Source organism: Pipistrellus kuhlii, unplaced genomic scaffold, assembly GCF_014108245.1.
Source record: "Pipistrellus kuhlii isolate mPipKuh1 unplaced genomic scaffold, mPipKuh1.p scaffold_m20_p_41, whole genome shotgun sequence".
Classification (NCBI taxonomy): domain Eukaryota; kingdom Metazoa; phylum Chordata; class Mammalia; order Chiroptera; family Vespertilionidae; genus Pipistrellus; species Pipistrellus kuhlii.
Genome location: NW_023425542.1, coordinates 3,723,251 through 3,741,289, shown reverse-complemented (window position 1 = coordinate 3,741,289; position 18,039 = coordinate 3,723,251). Strand labels below are relative to the sequence as shown.

Here is an 18,039-nt window from a genome sequence, read left to right as displayed (position 1 = left end):
GACCTTTAACAATGTAGGCTCTGCTACCGGGCACTTCTCCTAATGCTTAAAATGTCACCGCGGCTGCCACTCACTAGCCGGCCCGGCCGGGCTTTGCAGTAGATATTTGGGAAGACCAGCTCACCTCACCTCCCACATCCTCTGTGGGAAGTGTTAACATGCCCATTTCAGAGAGGAAGAAGCAGCCTCCAGGAGACTGAATAATCTTCCCTAGGCTACAGGACTAGTGAAGCGGGGGATCTGAGTGTGGACCCCAAGCCCGATGGACACACGAGGGGGTTCTTTCCACCATCTTGCTGTGGTCACCTCTTGGCAATATTATTTAAATGAGATTATTCAAATGAAGTCAAATATTTAATCAATGAATAACTATATGACTAGCAATGAGAGTTCTTTTCTCAAGAACTGATTTGAGTTGCAAAGCATCCCAAGTACAGCAGGTCATATTCTGCACATAATTGTGTGAAATACAGTGTCGTGGTCCCTTCACAGATCTTATTAGATACATACAACCAGCAAATTTGCAGGGAGTTACACTGATGAATAACTAACTTAGTTCTTTATCCTGGTTAACCACAGTTACAGTGCAATTCCCCCCCCCCCCCCTCTCTCTCATCAACTGCGCTCTCTCCTTTTCTCTGGCCTTATCCGTCAGTTATTAGAGAAAATCACTTCTGCTTCCTGTTGTGCAGCGCACACCACAGTTCCTTCTGTTTCTCACTAGCTCCCTCCCCAGTTTAGGTAGGAATTCTTTAGTGATGTATAGAAAAGGCTTAGTAGGTATAGTCACTTTTTCAGAGACTAAGAAAGATTGTTTTTAAACTTTGTTTTATGAAAATATACACGTGTATATAGTAAAAGTAGAAAGAAAAATACTTCTTATTTTGTAGTTGCTTCATTATATATCAACATGTATCAATTTTGTTTTATTTATTACTAGGGGCCCGGTGCACGAAATTTGAGCACAGGTAGGGACAATCAGGCAGGCAGGCAGAGGGGTTAGGGGCAATCAGGCAGGCAGGCAGGTGAGTGGTTAAAAATCAGCTGTCCTGGATTTTGAGAGGCAGACGGACATCCCCCGAGAGGTCCCGGATTGGAGAGGGTACAGGCTGGGCTGAGGGACACGCTCCCCCCATGCATGAATTTTATGTACCAGGCCTCTAGTTGAAATATAATTCACATAACATAAAATTCACCCTTTTAAAGTGTACAATTCATTGGTTTTAGTTTCACAAAATTGTATAGCCATCCTCACTATCTAATTGTAGAACATTTTACCACCCAAAAAATACCCACGCCCATTAGCATTCATTTCCCCTTCTCCCTCCCTCTACCCTCGCTGCCAACGTGAATTTACTGTCTGAATGGATTTCAGTATTCCGGACACTTCATCAATATGAGGCCTTTTACCTCTGTCTTCTCTCGGTCAGCATTGAGAGTTCATGCATGTCCAAGCATGCATCCACATTTCATCCCTTTTTGTGTAATTTCCATTACATTGAATTTTCAGTGTTACAGGATTCTTGCACCACTAGCCCTCGGCCTGGGAAGTCACATAAATAATCATGGTTCCATAGATAGCCTCAAGTATATTAAAACTTGATTCATGTGCATCTGTCATTTCAAAATCTTTTTCAAATGATATAATAAGAGTTAGCATTTTAAATCTGCAGACTTCTGGCACAGTAGGTAGGAGGTATAGTTACGCACTATTCTGTACCTTGCTCTTTTCACTGCTGTGTATAGAGGCCTTCCTCTTTCCTTTTGCACCATTGCATAGTATTCCACTGTGGGGATGAGCCATAGGTGATGCCAGTCCCTATTGGCGGTTCTTTGTTTTACAAATAATATAAAAATAATTGTACATACGGCATGTTGTGTTATCCCAGTACATCCACTTTAGGGTGGATTCCTGGAAGTGGGGTTACTGAATCAAAGGTAGACGAATCTGCAATTTCCCTGGGTACTGGTGACAGCACTTAATCAGTTATCTACTTTGTCTTACAATTTAGCAAAAGCAGGGAGCCTTCTCCAATTCCAAATATAGACAAATTTTAAGTTTTTAAAAAGATAATTGGGAATTCTAGGTCCATATGCTAGGTCAGATATGCTAAACTGGATATCACATGTAATCACATGCATAGTCATGCTTTGCATAATTAAATTTATTTTTAGGCCTAGTGGAAAGTTTTACTTCTCAAATGCTGCACATTGAGTTGTTACTATAAACTCAAAGGGTTTCTTGATCTTAGATCATAACTTGATATCAATGTCATAATAGGCATTGATCGATTTGACCAGCTATGCTCGAATGTCCATATTTGTATCAACGTCATTTTGAACATGTATTCTCATGGACAGTGCTTTTTGAAATCTGGTTCCTCCAGTCTACCACTTAGAAAGGTGAGAAGCATGTTCCCTTCAGGCCTGCTTGTGCATGATTTAGACCTGACATCCGGAGCACCTCAGAGCCAGAGGTGGCCGCCCTCAACCATGGAGTCGGCTGCAGGGATTTTGCTCCGGGCAGTGTGCAGGGACATTCTGCATGCCCAGTCCCTGCTGGCCCAGTGCCACACCTGTGCCCGGGTCTCCAGCTCCCCGATCTCCTCACCTCCCCGTCCCCTGGGCCTGTCCACTTCCGCCTCAGACTCTTCTCCTTTCACTTCCTGTGGGTTGGCGAGTCAGAGAACCCACCAGAGTGTTGCTTTTCAGAGCCCGTTCTCTCATGAGTTCGTACCATAGACCTCCGAGCGGGAGGAGATGCCCATGGAGCACTTCCAGACTGAAGCCCCGACTTGATGGGTTAGGAAAAAGGGCCCGGGGTCCTCCCTGTGGTCACTGCCCATCGGGGTGTGCTAGGCACCCCGGACCCGAAGGGACAAAATGTGGGAGTGACTCAGAGATGGCAACGTCACGCCTTTTCTTTGAAACAGGGATGTGTTACCGGAATTTATTTATTTATTTATTTATATATATATTTTATTGATTTTTACAGAGAGGAAGAGAGAGGGATAGAGAGCTAGAAATGTCGATGAGAGAGAAACATCGACCAGCTGCCTCTTGCACACCCCCTACCGGGGGGATGTGCCCGCAACCAAGGTACATGCCCTTGACCGGAATCGAACCTGGGATCTTTCAGTCCGCAGACCGATGCTCTACCACTGAGCCAAACCGGCTTCGGCTGTTACCGGAATTTAATGCAGCCTGGTCCACAGACACATGTTGACTACCTCCAGGGTCGGGGGTCTCACAGGTGCCACTTCCCGGAGCCTCCAGTCCAGAGAGCCAGCCAAGACCCAGGGGACTGACTGCGAGGGGCATTTGCCTCTCCTCCCCCTTCAGCCATTTCCTCAGGCACTTACGGGCACGCCTGTGGACTCAGGCGTTTATGTTAAACCTGGGGCCACAGTCCAATGCAGCTTTATTGCGTTGCTCACATTGTCCCAGCTCTGGCCGTCAGGAGCTGTCCGTTGGCTCCTGCCTCCCTTTGACTGTCTTTCATTGTAGAATGATATTAGAAACCGAGGTTTGGGCCCTGGATGTCCCTGCTTTCAGCTCTCAGCAGACAGAGCTGGGAAATCCATGTGTTTATACCAGCCTGTGTACACACGCGTGTCTACGATTTTGTATCTGTAGCTCTATCCAGCTAGACGTGGCTTCCTCCCACGCCTCCTGTCTGTCTGCCCCACCACCACCTGCTCCTTCCAGCCTGCCCCTGCTGGCCTTTACCGCCCTCTCAGACTGCGAGAAGCCTGCCTCCAGCCGTCCTCCATGCATTTGCTCACTTGTTCCATCCAGTGTTTATGTACAGTGTTTCAGAGTTGTGCCCCCATGGAGAGCAGCTTGACTAAGTAGAACCCAGGGCTCCAGGCAGTTACTTCCGTGATCTCACAGCCTCCACTCACTCCCAGAATCGCTGGTCAGCACCTTTCCTCTGCACTCCCATCTCGGAGGCTGGAACGTGTCTTTGTAGTAAGTTAGATTCTTTTGTCCCATCCTGGAGTTCCCCATCTCCTAAGTGATTTTATTTGCATGCATTCCCGGTCATGCTAGGCTTTGACAAACGCATAGTGTCGCCTTTCACCACCACAGTAGTCTTCAGAATAGTTTGACCACCCTAGAAAGTCTCTGATGCTTTGCCTGGCCAACTCCTCCCCTCACCGTCACCACCGATAAACTCTGGCAACCCCCAAGCTGGTCTTGGTCCCCGTAGGTTTGCCTTTTATAGAACGTCATGTGAGGCTACAATCTGTAGCCTTTCAGACCGGCTCCTTTCACTTAGCGACATAGAAATAGGGCTCATCCAGCTGAAACCGGTTTGGCTCAGTGGTAGAACGTCGGTCTGCGGACTGAAAGGTCCCAGGTTTGATTCCCGTCAAGGGCATATACATTGGTTGCGGGCACGGCCCAGGTAGGGGGTGTGCAAGAGGCAGCTGGTCGATGTTTCTCTCTCATCGACGTTTCTAGCTCTCTATCCCTCTCCCTTCCTCTCTGTAAAAAAAAAAAATCAATAAAATATATTTTAAAAAAAATAAGGCTCATCCGTGTTGCCTATGGACGGGCTCATTGCCCTTTTTGCCGAGTCATATGCCATTGTATGGACATACCAGAGTTTGTTTATCCACTCACCAGTGGGAGGATAGCTTGGTTGCTTCTGGTTGTTGACAGTTATGAATAAAGCTGCTGTAAATATTAAATGCAGGTTTATATAGACATAAGTTTTCCGATCATTGGGTAAATACCTCGTGTCACTCAATCGCTGGATTGTCTAGTGAAGCTATATACAGCAGCCGCCAGACTGTCTCCCGCGGTGCCTGCACTTCTGCATCCCACCAGCAAGGCCGAGTTCCTGCGGCTCAGTGCCTGGCCAGCAGTTGGTGTTTTGTCTGTTTTCTGGAGTTTGGCCATCCTAATAGGTGTTTAGAGATATCTCATTATTGTTTTAATTTGCATTTCCCTACTGACAAAAGATGCTAAGCATCTTTTCATATGCTTATTTGCCATCTGTGCATCTTCTTTGGTGAGGGGTCTGTTCAGATCTTTCGCCTTTTTTTTTTTTTTTTAAATGGGCTGTTCGTTTGCTTACTGTTGTTTTTAGATGTGTTGGTTTGTTGTTTTGTTTTTAATATTCTGTGTACAGATCCTTTATCAGTTATGCGGTTTGCCAATATTTTCTCCGAGGATGTGACTTCTCTTTTTATCCTCTTCACAATGTCTTTCACAGAGCGAAAATTTTTATAATGTTAATGAAGTCCTAGCTACTGATTTTTTCTTTATGGATTGCCCATTTGGTGTTGTATCTAAAAAAAAAAAAGTCATCTCCAGACCCAGGTCGCATTTCTCCCATGTTTTCATCTAGAAGTTGTATAGCTTGGCCTTTTACACTTAGCTCTGCGGTCCGTTTTGAGTGTGTTTCTGAATAAGGTGTGGGGTTGGTGTCTGGGTGCTGTGTTCCAGCACCACTTGTTAAAAATAAAAATCCCCAGTGAGTTGCCTTTGTCCCTTGGTTCATTTTTGCTCGCATTGGTAAACATCGGTTCCTTTCTTAAGGAGTTACCTTGACACTGGGCCCGTTCTGATTTCCTTCTCTGCTTGTCTTACAGCAAGACCCCTGGTGCAGACCTTGCCTCTAAGAACCACCGTCAACAACGGAACCGTGTTACCAAAGAAGCCTAGTGGCTCTCTGCCGTCCCCCTCCGGGACCAGGAAAGAAACTGCTATGCCGGCAATAACCAAAAGGTAGGCACAGAGTGACTTACAGAAAGTCTAAAAGCAGATCCATCTCAGGTGTTTATTTTATTTATTTTTTCTAAATCAATTTTATTGATTTTCCACAGAGAGGAAGGGAGAGGGATAGAAATGTCAATGAGAGAGAAACATCGACCAGCTGCCTCCTGCACACCCCCTACTGGGGATGTGCCCGCAACCAATGTACATGCCCTTGACTGGAATCGAACCCGGGACCACGACGCTCTATCTGCTGAGCCAAACCAGTTTCGGCGATCTCAGGTGTTTAAATATGTATTCCTGCCCTAAGCTGTTTGGCTCAGCGGATAGAGCGTGGGCCTTCGGACTGTAGGGTCCCAGGTTCTATTCCAGTGAAGGGCGGGCTTAATCTCCAGTAGGGAGCATACAATAGGCAGCTAATCAGGATTCTTTCTCATCATTGATTTTTCTATCTCTCTTTCCCTTTCCCTTCCTCTCTGAAATCTATAAAAAAAAATTTTTTTTAAAGGCTATCTTTTGAAAAATATTCTTGTTTTTATATGACACTTTACAATTTCTCCTCTGATTAAAGCTTTTGGAAGTATAATATTTGGTGTGTTGCCGTAACAGAAATCATATAGATTTATTATTCTGCTTTTTAAAATTTCATCACTTTTTTTGCTACCTGCCTAGCAGTTAGGCATTTATACAGTTTATGAAATGTTCCCCTGATAAGCCCAATACCCAGCTGGTTCCATACATAATCATTACCATGTTACTGACTCTATTCCCTGTGCTGTATTTCACATCCCTGTAAAATTTAATCATAGTACCTTTGAAAAACCCATTAGCTAAAACCACACTGTCCCGTCTTGTATTTTTTTTCTTACAGTTCTCTTTTTTGGGGGGGAAATGGGGAATAACCCAGGTAAAAAGTAAAATGCTGTTCCCAGCTCTACACTTGGCACATGGCAAAATTCAGGTTACCACAACCTTATTGTTACAGTCCACCTTCATTCTTTTGCATGTAGATAGCCAATTTTCCATGTGCCATTTGTTGAAAAGACTGTCCTTTTCCCCTTGTGTAGTCCTGCCATCTTTGCCAAAAGTCATTTGGCCGTATGCACAATGGTTTATTTCTGAGCTCTCTGTTTTCTCCCATTGGTCTGTATTATCTGTCTTTATGCCAATAAAGATACCACAGCAATTTGATTACTGTTATTTTGTAGTATATTTTGAAGTCAGGAAGTGTAAGGCCTCTAACTTCATTCCTTTTCAAGTTTATTTTGGCTGTTTGAGGTCCCCTGAGATTTCTTATGAATTTTACAATTTTTTTCCTGTTTTTACCAAAAACATGCCATTGAGATTTTGATAGGGATTATACTGACTCTGTAGATTACTTTGGGTGGGATAGACATCTTAACAGTAGTAAGAGTTCTAATCCACGAATATGGGATGTGCTTCCATTTATCATCTTTCAATTTTTTTTAGAAATGTTTTGTTATTTTCTTTATTTTTTATTGAATTTATTGGGGTGATACTGGTTAATAAAATTATATAGGTTTCAGGTGTACAATGCTATAATACACCATCTATATAGTGAGTTGTGTGTTCACCACCCCAAGTCAAGTCTCCTTCCATCACCAATTATTCCCTCTTTACCCTCTTCTACCTCTTCCTTGGTTAAATTTTTATTAAGTATTTTATTCTTTTTGATGCTATAACAAATATTGTTTTCTTAATTTCCTTTTTGGATTAGCTGTTGTTAGTGTATAGACATGCAACTGATTTTTGTGTATTGATTTTTCTATCTGTAACTTCACTGAAATTGTTTATTCGTTTTAAATTTTTTGTGTGTGGAATCTTTCGTGTTTTTTACATGTAAGGTTATGTTCTCTGCAAACAGGTAATTTTATGTCATCCTTTTTAATTTAGATCCCTTTAATTCGTTTTTCTTGTCTAATTGCACTGGTTGGACCTCCAGGGCTGTGCGGAGTAGTGGTGGGGACAGTGGGTCTCCTTGCTTTGTTCCTGTCCTCAGAAGGAAAACTCTGTCTTTCAGCACTGAATATGACGTGAGTGGTGGGCTTCTCGCAGATTGCTCTCACTATGTTATGGTATTTTCCTTCTATGCTAGCTTATCGAGTATTTTTCATATAAAAGGATGTTGAATTTTGCCAAGTACTTTTTCTGTATCAATCAAGACAAACATTTGGTATTTGTCCTTCATTCTGTTAATGCTGTGTATTACATTGATTGCTTTTCATAGGCCAATCCTTGCTTTCCAAATGTGAGTCCCACTTGGTCATGGTATAATATATATAATTATTTTAAGTACTATTCAATTCAGTTTGGTCTTAATTTGTTGCGGATTTTTGCATCCCTGTTCATCAGGAATATCAGTCTGTGTAATATTTCTTGTGTCTTTGTTTGGTTTTGGTATCAGAATACCGCTGCCCTCATAGAATGAAATTGGAAACGCCCCTCCTCCCCCGCCCCCTTCAATTCTTTGGAAGAGTTTGGAGAGGACTGGTATTAATTCCTCTTTAAATATTTGGTGGAATCCTTTAGTGAGGCCATCTGGCCCTGGGCTTTACTTTGTTGTCAGAGTTTTGATTACTGCTTCCATGTCCTCCCAGTCATAGATGTGTTCAGAATTTTTATTTGTTTATGATTCCGTCTCAGTAGGTTGCATGTATTGAAGAATTTGTCCATTTCCTCTAGGTTAGCAGTTTGTTGGCATATATTTGTTCACAGTAGTCTCTTATAGTCCTTTTTCTTTCTGTGATAACTTTTATTTCTCACTTTAGTTGTGTCTTCTCTCTTTTCCTTAATCAAGCTAAGGATTTGTAAGTTTGTTGAACTTTTTAAAAAAAATTCTTGATTTCACTGATTTTGTTTTTCTATTCTCTATTTTATTTATCTCTGCTGTACTCCTTATTATCTCCTTACTTTTGCTAACTTTTGTGTTTTTCTATTTCTAATTGCTTGTGGTTTAAAATTAGGTTGTTGATTTGAGATCCTTTTTCTTTTTAGTGTAAGTGGTTATGGCTATAAATTTTCCTCTTAATACTGCTTTTTTCTCATCCCATAAGTTTTACAATAGTATGTTTTGTTTTTTATTTCTGTTTGTCTGCAGATATTTTCTAAGTTCTATACTGATGTCTTCTTTGACCCATGAGTTGTTGAAGAGTGAGTTGTTTAATCTTTAGATCGACTCTTTTAAAGAGCAAATAGTTAATGGGCAGGGAAGAAAAATGAGATTCCCTTTTTTCTTGAAGAAAATGTAATTTTATAATTTATGCCTCTTTTATATACTTGAAACTTAAAAGAAATTCTTTTCAGAGCTTAAAAATAAAAGTATAAGTAATTATCTAGCTGCCAATTAGAAATGCATAGTTTTCTAAGTTTGAGTGTCCAAGATGCTTGGTTTCTGTGTCGAGTGTAGGGATATGTTTTTTCTCTGGCTTTTCCGGCTTCTGTGGGGGTGTGTTCCCATCGTTTGGGAGTTGGAAACCCAAGCAGTAGCGTCTGATGGTTACTCCATGTTTGTAAAGTTCTTACAGTCTCTCATTAGGAGAGAATTTTGGAAACAAAGGGGGGGGGGGGGGAAATCGGGCATTGTAAATATTAGGATTTAAAACAACTTCCAAGCACTTCAAATATGTTTACAAGCGTGTAGAAATGTTCCTGTCATCGGACTTCCAAATGAACCGAGCTGGAGCATCTGTGGTGCGCGGATGGGTCTGTTTATTTTCTTTCCTGGGGGCTCAGCCCAGCGCTAAAGAACAAAATCCGCTGGAAACGGTCCAGGACCCAGTGGTTGTGCTTTGTGTTGTCAATTAAGACTTGGACGGAGGGCTGGATCTGGCCTCCTTGGGAAAAAGCTTTGTTTCCATTCGTCAAAGGGAAAAAGACAGGAGATCCGGGAAGATGTTGTAGGTCACACCTTGCTCGGTGGGAGCGCCGGAGCTGACAATGGAGTAACACTTCCGTGGGCTCAACGCAGACATCCCTCGTTCTTCCCACTCCTAAGCGGGGTTTGACAACGGGGCGGCGCTGTGAGGGCAGAGACGGAGAGAACAAAGCTGGTGCAGACACAGAGCATTATTTTAAAATCACTCCGCTCGGGGTGGAAGGCAGGACGGTCACGGGCAGCTGATGGTCCTCAGGAAAGGTGGTCGCACTTGTTAGAAATGCACCTTTTATAGATGCCAAAGCCGTGCACTTACAGAATAGAAAAACAAAATCTGCTGTTTGTTTTTAAATGTTCACTTCTAATATTCTTATCCTTGAGGTGCATTGACATGTGGTGTTAAATTCGTGCTCTGAGTCTGTTCTCGCAGCAGAATAGAGATGGCAATAGTCTCCTGTCAGCAGAGGAAGGCCAGTGGCTCCTGCCCTTTATCCGGAGTGAGCCTGTCCCCTCTCTGGCTCAGGCAGGTGGCTACCTGTGGCAGAAAACCCCCACACACTTCCTTTGATCTGTTGAGTCTCCGAGAACACCAGCCTTCTTTTTGCTGTAGTTGTCATCGTTAATCCTTACCAGAGGATATTTTTGCATTGATTTTTTTTTTTTTAAGAGACAGTGGGAGGAAGAGCGAGAGACAGAGAGAGAAACATCGATGTGAGACATCATCGATTGGTTGCCTGCCGCATGCAACCCAACCTGGGTCAGGGATTGAGCCTGCAACCGAGGCACGTGCCCTTGTCCTGAATCAAACCCAGGGTCTTCCAATCCACAAGCCGATGCTCTATCCACAGAGCTAAACCGGCTAGGGCAAGACCACCAGGCTTCTTAGAAAACCACTTGATTTTCGCCACAAAGTTATGTCTTGACAGTGAGAGAGAGAGCTGTTCTTATTCTTTTTTTTTAATATATTTTATTGATTTTTTACAGAGAGGAAGGGAGAGAGATAGAGAGCTAGAAACGTCGATGAGAGAGAAACATCGACCAGCTGCCTCTTGCACACCCCCTACAGGGGATGTGGCCGCAACCAATGAACATGCCCTTGACCGGAATCAAACCTGGGACCTTTCAGTCCACAGACCGACGCTCTACCACTGAGCCACACCAGCTTCGGCAATAGAGCTGTTCTTAATCATTGGAGGAGTGACCTCAGACAGTCAGCTTTAGCTCAGGCTTTTTTTTTTTTTTTTTTTTTCTTTTGTTTGGCATTTTTTAAAATGTGTTTTTTATTGATTCAAGCCCACAACCCAAGCATGTGCCCTTGTTCGGAATTGAACCCAGGACCCTTCTGTCTGCAGGCCAACGCTCTGTCCACTAAGCCAAACCGATGAGGGCATTGCTCAGACTTTATAGGACAAAAGCCATGCTATGGCCCCACGCAGACTCCCCAGTGCCCAGCATGGCGCCAGGATAAGGCCGGTGCCTGGTAAAGGTTTGCTGAGTGGATGATCCTGTTAATCCAGGGTTAGTGCTGAGGCCGCCATGACACGGACAGAGAATCTCTGGGCTTGCATGATAGCTACCTGTTAGATTCTGGTTTTTCTGCTGGGAAAAATGTGGGTCATTTTGCAAAAGTTTGTAAAACCAGTTCCCAGATCCGAGTCACACATACATAAAGACATAATGATAGCTTGTTATGTTTAGGGTTATCTGATCTTAAGAAAAAAGATTGCCACTTTTTTTCTGGTCACCAACTTCCCTGGCGGAAATTTCATTAAGTTGGCAAAAACGTCCGGAGAGCTGTTATCTTTTCAGAACTTCGGTGTTTATATTGGAAAAGGAAGAAAGGATGGCATCTGCGTATCTCCGCACCAGAAAGCCTTTCCATGTCGTAGGCACTGAAAAGATGCCTGTGCCTCAGGCCAGCACCCCTGCGCCTCTGGGAATAAAGGGCCTTCTTCCCACTCTCTGTCCGGAGGGAGCACAGCCGGCTGCTCACAGAGGCGCCTCCTAGTGAGGACACAGGATCACTCCCTCTGGCTGCCCCGGTTCCTGCAAATGTCCTGTCTTCCAGCTTTATTTTCTGTCGTTCACTCTGGGTCCGTGTAAATCCTTGCATTCCTAAGAGCTCTTGGCTCTCGCAAGGAAATGTCTTGTTTCTCCCATGCATACAACAGTGGTAGGTTAAAAACATAAAAGCTGACATTTTAATGCATAAGTGTGAAGTTCAAGTACTCAGAAAGAGTTGTGGTGGATTATAGCCACGTCTGTATATGCAAACCGCGTGTTTTTCCATTCCAGCGTGTGGTGTGAGTTCTGCGATTTATGGAAGCTCACCGAGCTCTCTCCAGCCCTGATCATGGCACTCACGTTTATTCCGCTTTGTTTCTGCACCCCTCTGCATAGATTAAACGGGTCTGTGAGTCTCCTCAGTGTAGGCAAACTGAGTAGATACCACCCAGGGGAGGGCCACTCAGCTGTTCTTGGTAACCCTGGCTGCCTCCCAGTAACCTCAGCTCCCTTTTTAAATGTGGATAGATGGATGGATGGATGGATGCATGGATGGATGCATGGATGGATGGATGGATGGATAGATTGCAGAGAGTGATAGAAACATCAATGATGAGAGAGAATCATTGAATGGTTGCCTCCTTCACACCCCCTGAGGGGGATCGAGCCCGTAACCCAGCATGTGCCCTGACTGGGAATTGAACCTCCTGGTTTGTAGGCCAACACTCAACCACTGAGCACACCGGCCGGGCTCAGCTCCCTGTTGGACGGTAGCTGAGAGATCTTCGCCAGTGCCTCCCGTTCATCAGGTCTCAGGTGATGTAGCTCAGCAGGTCCTCGGCCCCTGTGCCAGGCTCTCATGGACTGCAGGGCTCGGGGGAGAGAGTAGGGGGTGAAGGCTCTGTGCCCGAATCCGTCCCCTCACCTGTGAAATGGGGTGGTGATGCTTCTGCAGGGGCTTTGTGAGGTTTGAATCAGGTGACAGGTAAAAGGCAGGGTCCTTAATATACACAGATTATGATGATCTCTGAACGCATCATAATCTGGCCACTCAGGGTACTTCTCTTGATGTCAATGATACTACAAATCGTGCACCTGATCAGTTTTCCCCTTTGCACTGGCTGATAGAAAGCTCAGGGCGAATAGGTGGTTGATCCCCAACAAAAGCCTAGAATACTTCTGGTTCCCATTGGAGACACAGGTACACTGAGTGGCCAGATTGTTATGCGTTCAGAAATCATCATCATCTGGCCACTCAGTGTGTGTCACCTGTTGCTGCCGCTCGGGTTTCCATCATTAATATCCCCGTTAACGCTCCCAGTTACCAGAAAATCGGGGTTTCAGCTCTTTGAGGGTGTTTTTATGCAAGCCTTTATTTACTTATTTCCCCCCAGCACCGTCTTTGTTCCAAGGCTCCTCAGGGACCATTTGAACTGGGAGGGACCTTAGGGGCCGTCACCACTCTCTCCGCTTTGCAAATCAGAAGAGCCATCTGTGACAGGGGCGGAGGGCAGGGATTTGAAGCTCAGATTTGCCCAATGAGCATCTGTTCTCCAGGCATTTTCCAGGGCATTTCATCCCATGGAGAGGTTGAATTTTTTGTTTTACTCTTTTGAGTGAGGAAGCTGAGACTAGAGTTCAGGAACCTGTCCAAGGTCAAGGCCCCCGGCTCATCAGTGCTGCCATGCGGGCTTGCAGGGAGCCAGCCTGTCCCCTCGCCGCTGAGAGACGCAGCCGTACAGCAGCGACAGCCAGCGATCAGGGGGCTCTGCCGCCACCCTGCCCGGCGGCCCCCGGTGCTGCCGGTCTCTTGCTTTGTTTGTGTTGAATTTATTGAGGTGGCTTTGGCGAACACGGCTCCATAGGCTTCAGGTGTGCGATTCTATAAATCGTCGCCTGTATATCATACTGGGTCTCACCACCCCAAGTCAGGTCTCCTTCCATCACCATTTCTCCCCGCCCCCACCCCCCTATAAATTGCCGTGAACTTGCCGTGAACTCCCACAGGCCCTGCGGAGGCTGCCTCCCTGCCTCCCGGGGCCTAGGGCCTCCCACGGGATGATTGGCACGGAAGGGCCCCTGACGTCACATCAGCTTGTGCTTTTCCTCATTGAAAGGTCTTCAACTTGAAGCACAAAGGCTTCTGTAATTTTAAGATGTCAACCCCCACGTCTCAGAAATGTCATGCTCTCCCTAAGATCTGTAATTTCCTTGTCCCCAAATTGCGCGTCCTAAAAATTCCCCGTGCTCTGCGGGAGGTGCCGGCTGCGCCCTCAGAGCTTCCTCCGCCCCAGCAGGGCCCACGGGGAGCACTCAGACCCGTGCTGGGCTCGTTTTAGCTCTGTTTGCTCACGCAGAGAGCGAGTGGGTTCTCAAACCCTGGTACACGGTGCGATTTTTAGAAACATGCTGAGGTGCCTCACGGAAGGATGTCATCAAGGGAGGAGGACTGCACCGTGCCCGCAGGGCCCCGGGGCAGAGTCGGGAGTTGAGCACCCGGGCTGATCTGAAGCTGCTCCCGGACAGGTGGCCCCGTCACGCCCTGGAGGTCCCTCCCCTGTGCTGTGTGTTCTTCCTCTCCGTGTCCTCTGTGCCTGTGAACGCCTCTCATTGCCAAGGTCACAAAACACGGAGCAGAGGCAGAGTCCAGGCCACGTTCTCTACGGTCAGGGCGTGGGGAGCGACCTGTCCCTCGCACACCCACGTGGGGACGGGTGTCCTGGGCGCGTTTTTTCACACTGGGCCGTGAAGAAGGCCCGGCGAGGCTCTCACTGTCCCCTCCCCTCCCCTCAGCACCATCAAGAGGACCAGCTCTTCGGAACGCGTGTCCCCCGGCAGCCGGAGGGAAAGCTACGGGGACTCCAAAGGCAACCGCAACCGCACGGGCTCCACCAGCAGCTCCTCCAGCGGCAAGAAGAACAGCGAAAGGTACGGCCGCCCGCTGGTGCCTGTCTCCCCCGAGAGGAGCAGGGACCCCTGCCAGCACCCGGGCCAGGGCCCTCGAGGGCGCCGAGGCCTCTCCCGAGGTCACGGCCCCGGCAGTTCCTGTCCGGGTGGGAATTCCTGAGAAGCTGTTACCACAGCTCATGGAACTGGGGGGCTGGTCCGCTCTGTGCCTGTAGCGCACCCTGAGAGGTGGTGTGAGAGCAGTATTGTCTCCGGTCGGGGGGGTGAAAGTTGAACTTTTATGATTTGTCAGGAACCGTCTGCAATACTGAAACCATCTGCAAGACTAAGGCCGGAAGCAGTCTGATTTGTTTTATTGACTGGTTTCAGGAAATATGATTACTCCTCATTTCGAATTTTCCTTTGAGGTTAGTGTATAACGGATTAGGACAAATATCTATGAAACGAATAGAAGCATTTTGCGAGTGAGAGCTCATTTTGGGCATGTTAATGGCTCTTCATGTTGAAGAATGTATCTTATAGATGAGACCCCTTTCTCTGTGTTTATTGGCTTAATGTCCTTGGATCTGCCTTCTTAAACATGGCGCTTTTTTTTTTTTTTAATCAATCTTTATTGTTCATATTATTACAAAGGTTCCTCGTTTCTTCCCCCCTCCACCAGGTTCCCACCCCACCCTCTGCCCCCTCATCCTCATCCATTGGTGCACAGTTTATGTTCAGTCTCTTCCTCCCTCCCTTTCCCCGATAGTAAATCCCTTTTCAGATAGCAAATCTGTTACTTAGCATTTTCTCATATCAATAATACCTCCACATGCCCAACGATACACTTCACACAAAAGACATTTCCAAATAGGTCAACCAGCCTCATCCAGGCCCCACCCAAGGCACTCACAGGTCAACACCCCAGCACTATACTAACTCAACACATCCAGATATAAGCCTTCATCACTTGATTCAGCAGACCCTCAAGTTCCCGCAAAAGTTTCCAGCCATGTCTGAGAGGCAGCCGTGGGGCAGGGGCAGGTGAGGATCGAGCTGTTTCGGGCCAGGCTGCTCCGGGCCTGTGGTGCTTTATTTTTATTCTCTCCGTTGAGCAAGGTTTAGGGAGGAATTTCAGCTTCAGAGGCAAAAAACTCTTTGTTTTCGCAAGTGCTCATGTAAGGAAAAAGCTTAGTCATCAAGCTGTGAGCTCCAGCCCACAGTCTGTAAAAGCCCGAGTGTGTAAATCCGTCTGATGCAGGCCTGTAAGGGCAGCTTCCCCCGTTCCCGTCTCATCTCTGAGAGCTTCTGCGGAAGAGAAGCAGGCACTTCTCACATCCTCAGTAGGTCAAGTTCATGGCCGATTAACAGTCTCTCCAAACGACCGACACGGGTTCTGCTTCTCAGGAAGACTATTAGTGCTTCTTACCAGAGATTATGTTAATTGGGTGATAACACCCTGGAAATGAGGCCAAGTGGTCACAATGGCGACCGAGGCGAGTCCAGCGCGCTCAGTGGCCTGCGGGCGCCTCTGAGTTGGGGGGGACGGTGGGGAGCTCGCACATTGCCTTGAAAGGTCCGGGTTTGGCATCTGTGGAAACCTTGGCCCCTTCTCTGCACATCTGCATTTTATTAAGACTTTCCAAAAGGAGTCTGTATTGTGCAAACTCCAGATCGGATCTATCTTTTAAATCCTATGGCTTTGGTGAATATGCTGGGTAAACATTTCCATAAAAGGTATTTTAAAAGGGATTTTTTTTTTCCCCAAAAAAAATAAAGGCCACAGTAAGACATTTTCATTTGGAAATGAGGGTCTTAGTGGATTTACTAGTCATGTTCTCAAAATAATGTAAGCAACCGAATGTGTCCATTTAAAGATAATTCCGTCCCGGTAGCACCTCCACTCCACGTAGGTCGCACTGGAGCGGCTGCCAGGGGGACACTGTGCTCGGAGGGTCATGCCCCGGGCTGGGTGTTCTCCTGTTTCTTATAAATGTGTGCGACTCAGGGGCATTGGATATAAAATACCTGCTTCACAGAGGCAGGCGCCAAGGCCTGGAGACGGTGAGCGGCAGCGCTGACCTACCAACCCAGACCCTTCCTTCCCTCCAGAGCCCGTGCCCTTTCCTTATGTCTGCTGCCGGCAGGAACCAAACAGGACATTCTTTTTTTTAATATATACATTTTATTGATTTTTTTAGAGAGGAAGGGAGACAGAGAGTTAGAAACATCAATGAGAGAGAAACATCGATCAGCTGCTTCCTGCACACCTACTGGGGATGTGCCTGCAACCAACGTACATGCCCCTGACCGGAATCAAATCTGGGACCTTCAGTCTGCTGGCCGATGCTTTATCCACTGAGCCAAACCAGTTAGGGCAAAAACAGGACATCCTTTTCAAAAGTGAGACCTCATCCCAGAACCGCGGGCAAATATTAGTGAGTGATGGGCAGGAGACCACGAAATCCGAGTGGTTAGGTGGGAATCGAGTGTGGTAAATCCTCGCGGTTCCTGAGGCCATTAATGTCACATTAGAATGAGCCGGTCTGTGTTCAGGGAACTACATCAGACCAAGAAAGACAAATACTGTATGATTTCACTTATATTTGGCATCTAAAAAAAAATAATAATTAAAAAAAAACACACACACACACAAACAAAACAAAACAAACATGAAAATGAATAACAAAACAGAAACAGACCCATAGAGAGAACAAGCTGATGGTTGTCAGAGGTTGGGAAGAGTGACATAAGGTGAACTTAAAAAAAAAAAAAAAAGAAACCAAGATGCCTTGACATTGGGCTTAGGGTGCCAGTCCTTTAAGCCAGGCTTTGACAACAGAAAATGAAGCAAAAGAAAATAGGTCACATATACTAAATGCTCAAAATTCAGACTGGCTTTAGCCTGATCCTCAACACTGGGGCAGCTGGAAGACTGTATATTTAAAAAAAAACAAAAAAAAAACGGGGCGGGCTGAAACCAGTTTGGCTCAGTGGATAGAGCGTCAGTCTGCGGACTGAAAGGTCCCAGGTTCGATTCCTGTCAGGGGCATGTACGTTGGTTGCGGGCACATCCCCCGTAGGGGGTGTGCAAGAGGCAGCTGTTCAATGTTTCTCTCTCATCGATGTTTCTAGCTTTCTATCTCTCTCCCTTCCTTTCTGTAAGAAAATCAATAAAATATATTTTTAAAAAAAAAACGAGGGCGGGAAAGGTGAGGGGAGATGAGCTGGTCTGTGGGTCTGATGATTCAGGACGCTCGTCAGAATGCAGGGGGCTGAGGTGATGCTCTCAGAAGGAGAATCTGGGTCTGCCCGGATCTCTAGGACAAACTGGCGCTGCTTCAGCTGGCATCAGTCACTGGTCAGTTACTGTAAAGCTCACGGTCTCCACACGCCGTATGCAAGCTGTCGTCAGCACGTGTGACACTTTTGCAAAATTAGAAAAAGACTCCTTTTACTTGAGAAAAAGGAAGCTTTTTTGCACATCAAGTGTATATAATTCTCAATAACAATGAACACAGCAAGTC

The 18,039-nt window shown here is 46.0% G+C and overlaps 1 protein-coding gene across 1 annotated transcript in view; it reads left to right on the top strand.

Moving 5' to 3' along the window:
- EML1 (EMAP like 1) overlaps positions 1–18,039 on the top strand; it is a 98,389-nt gene that overhangs the window by 43,863 nt on the left and 36,487 nt on the right. Inside the window, 2 exon segments of the mRNA XM_036411759.2 lie at positions 5,604–5,739; positions 14,420–14,554. Coding sequence (XP_036267652.1) covers positions 5,604–5,739; positions 14,420–14,554 — 271 coding nt within the window.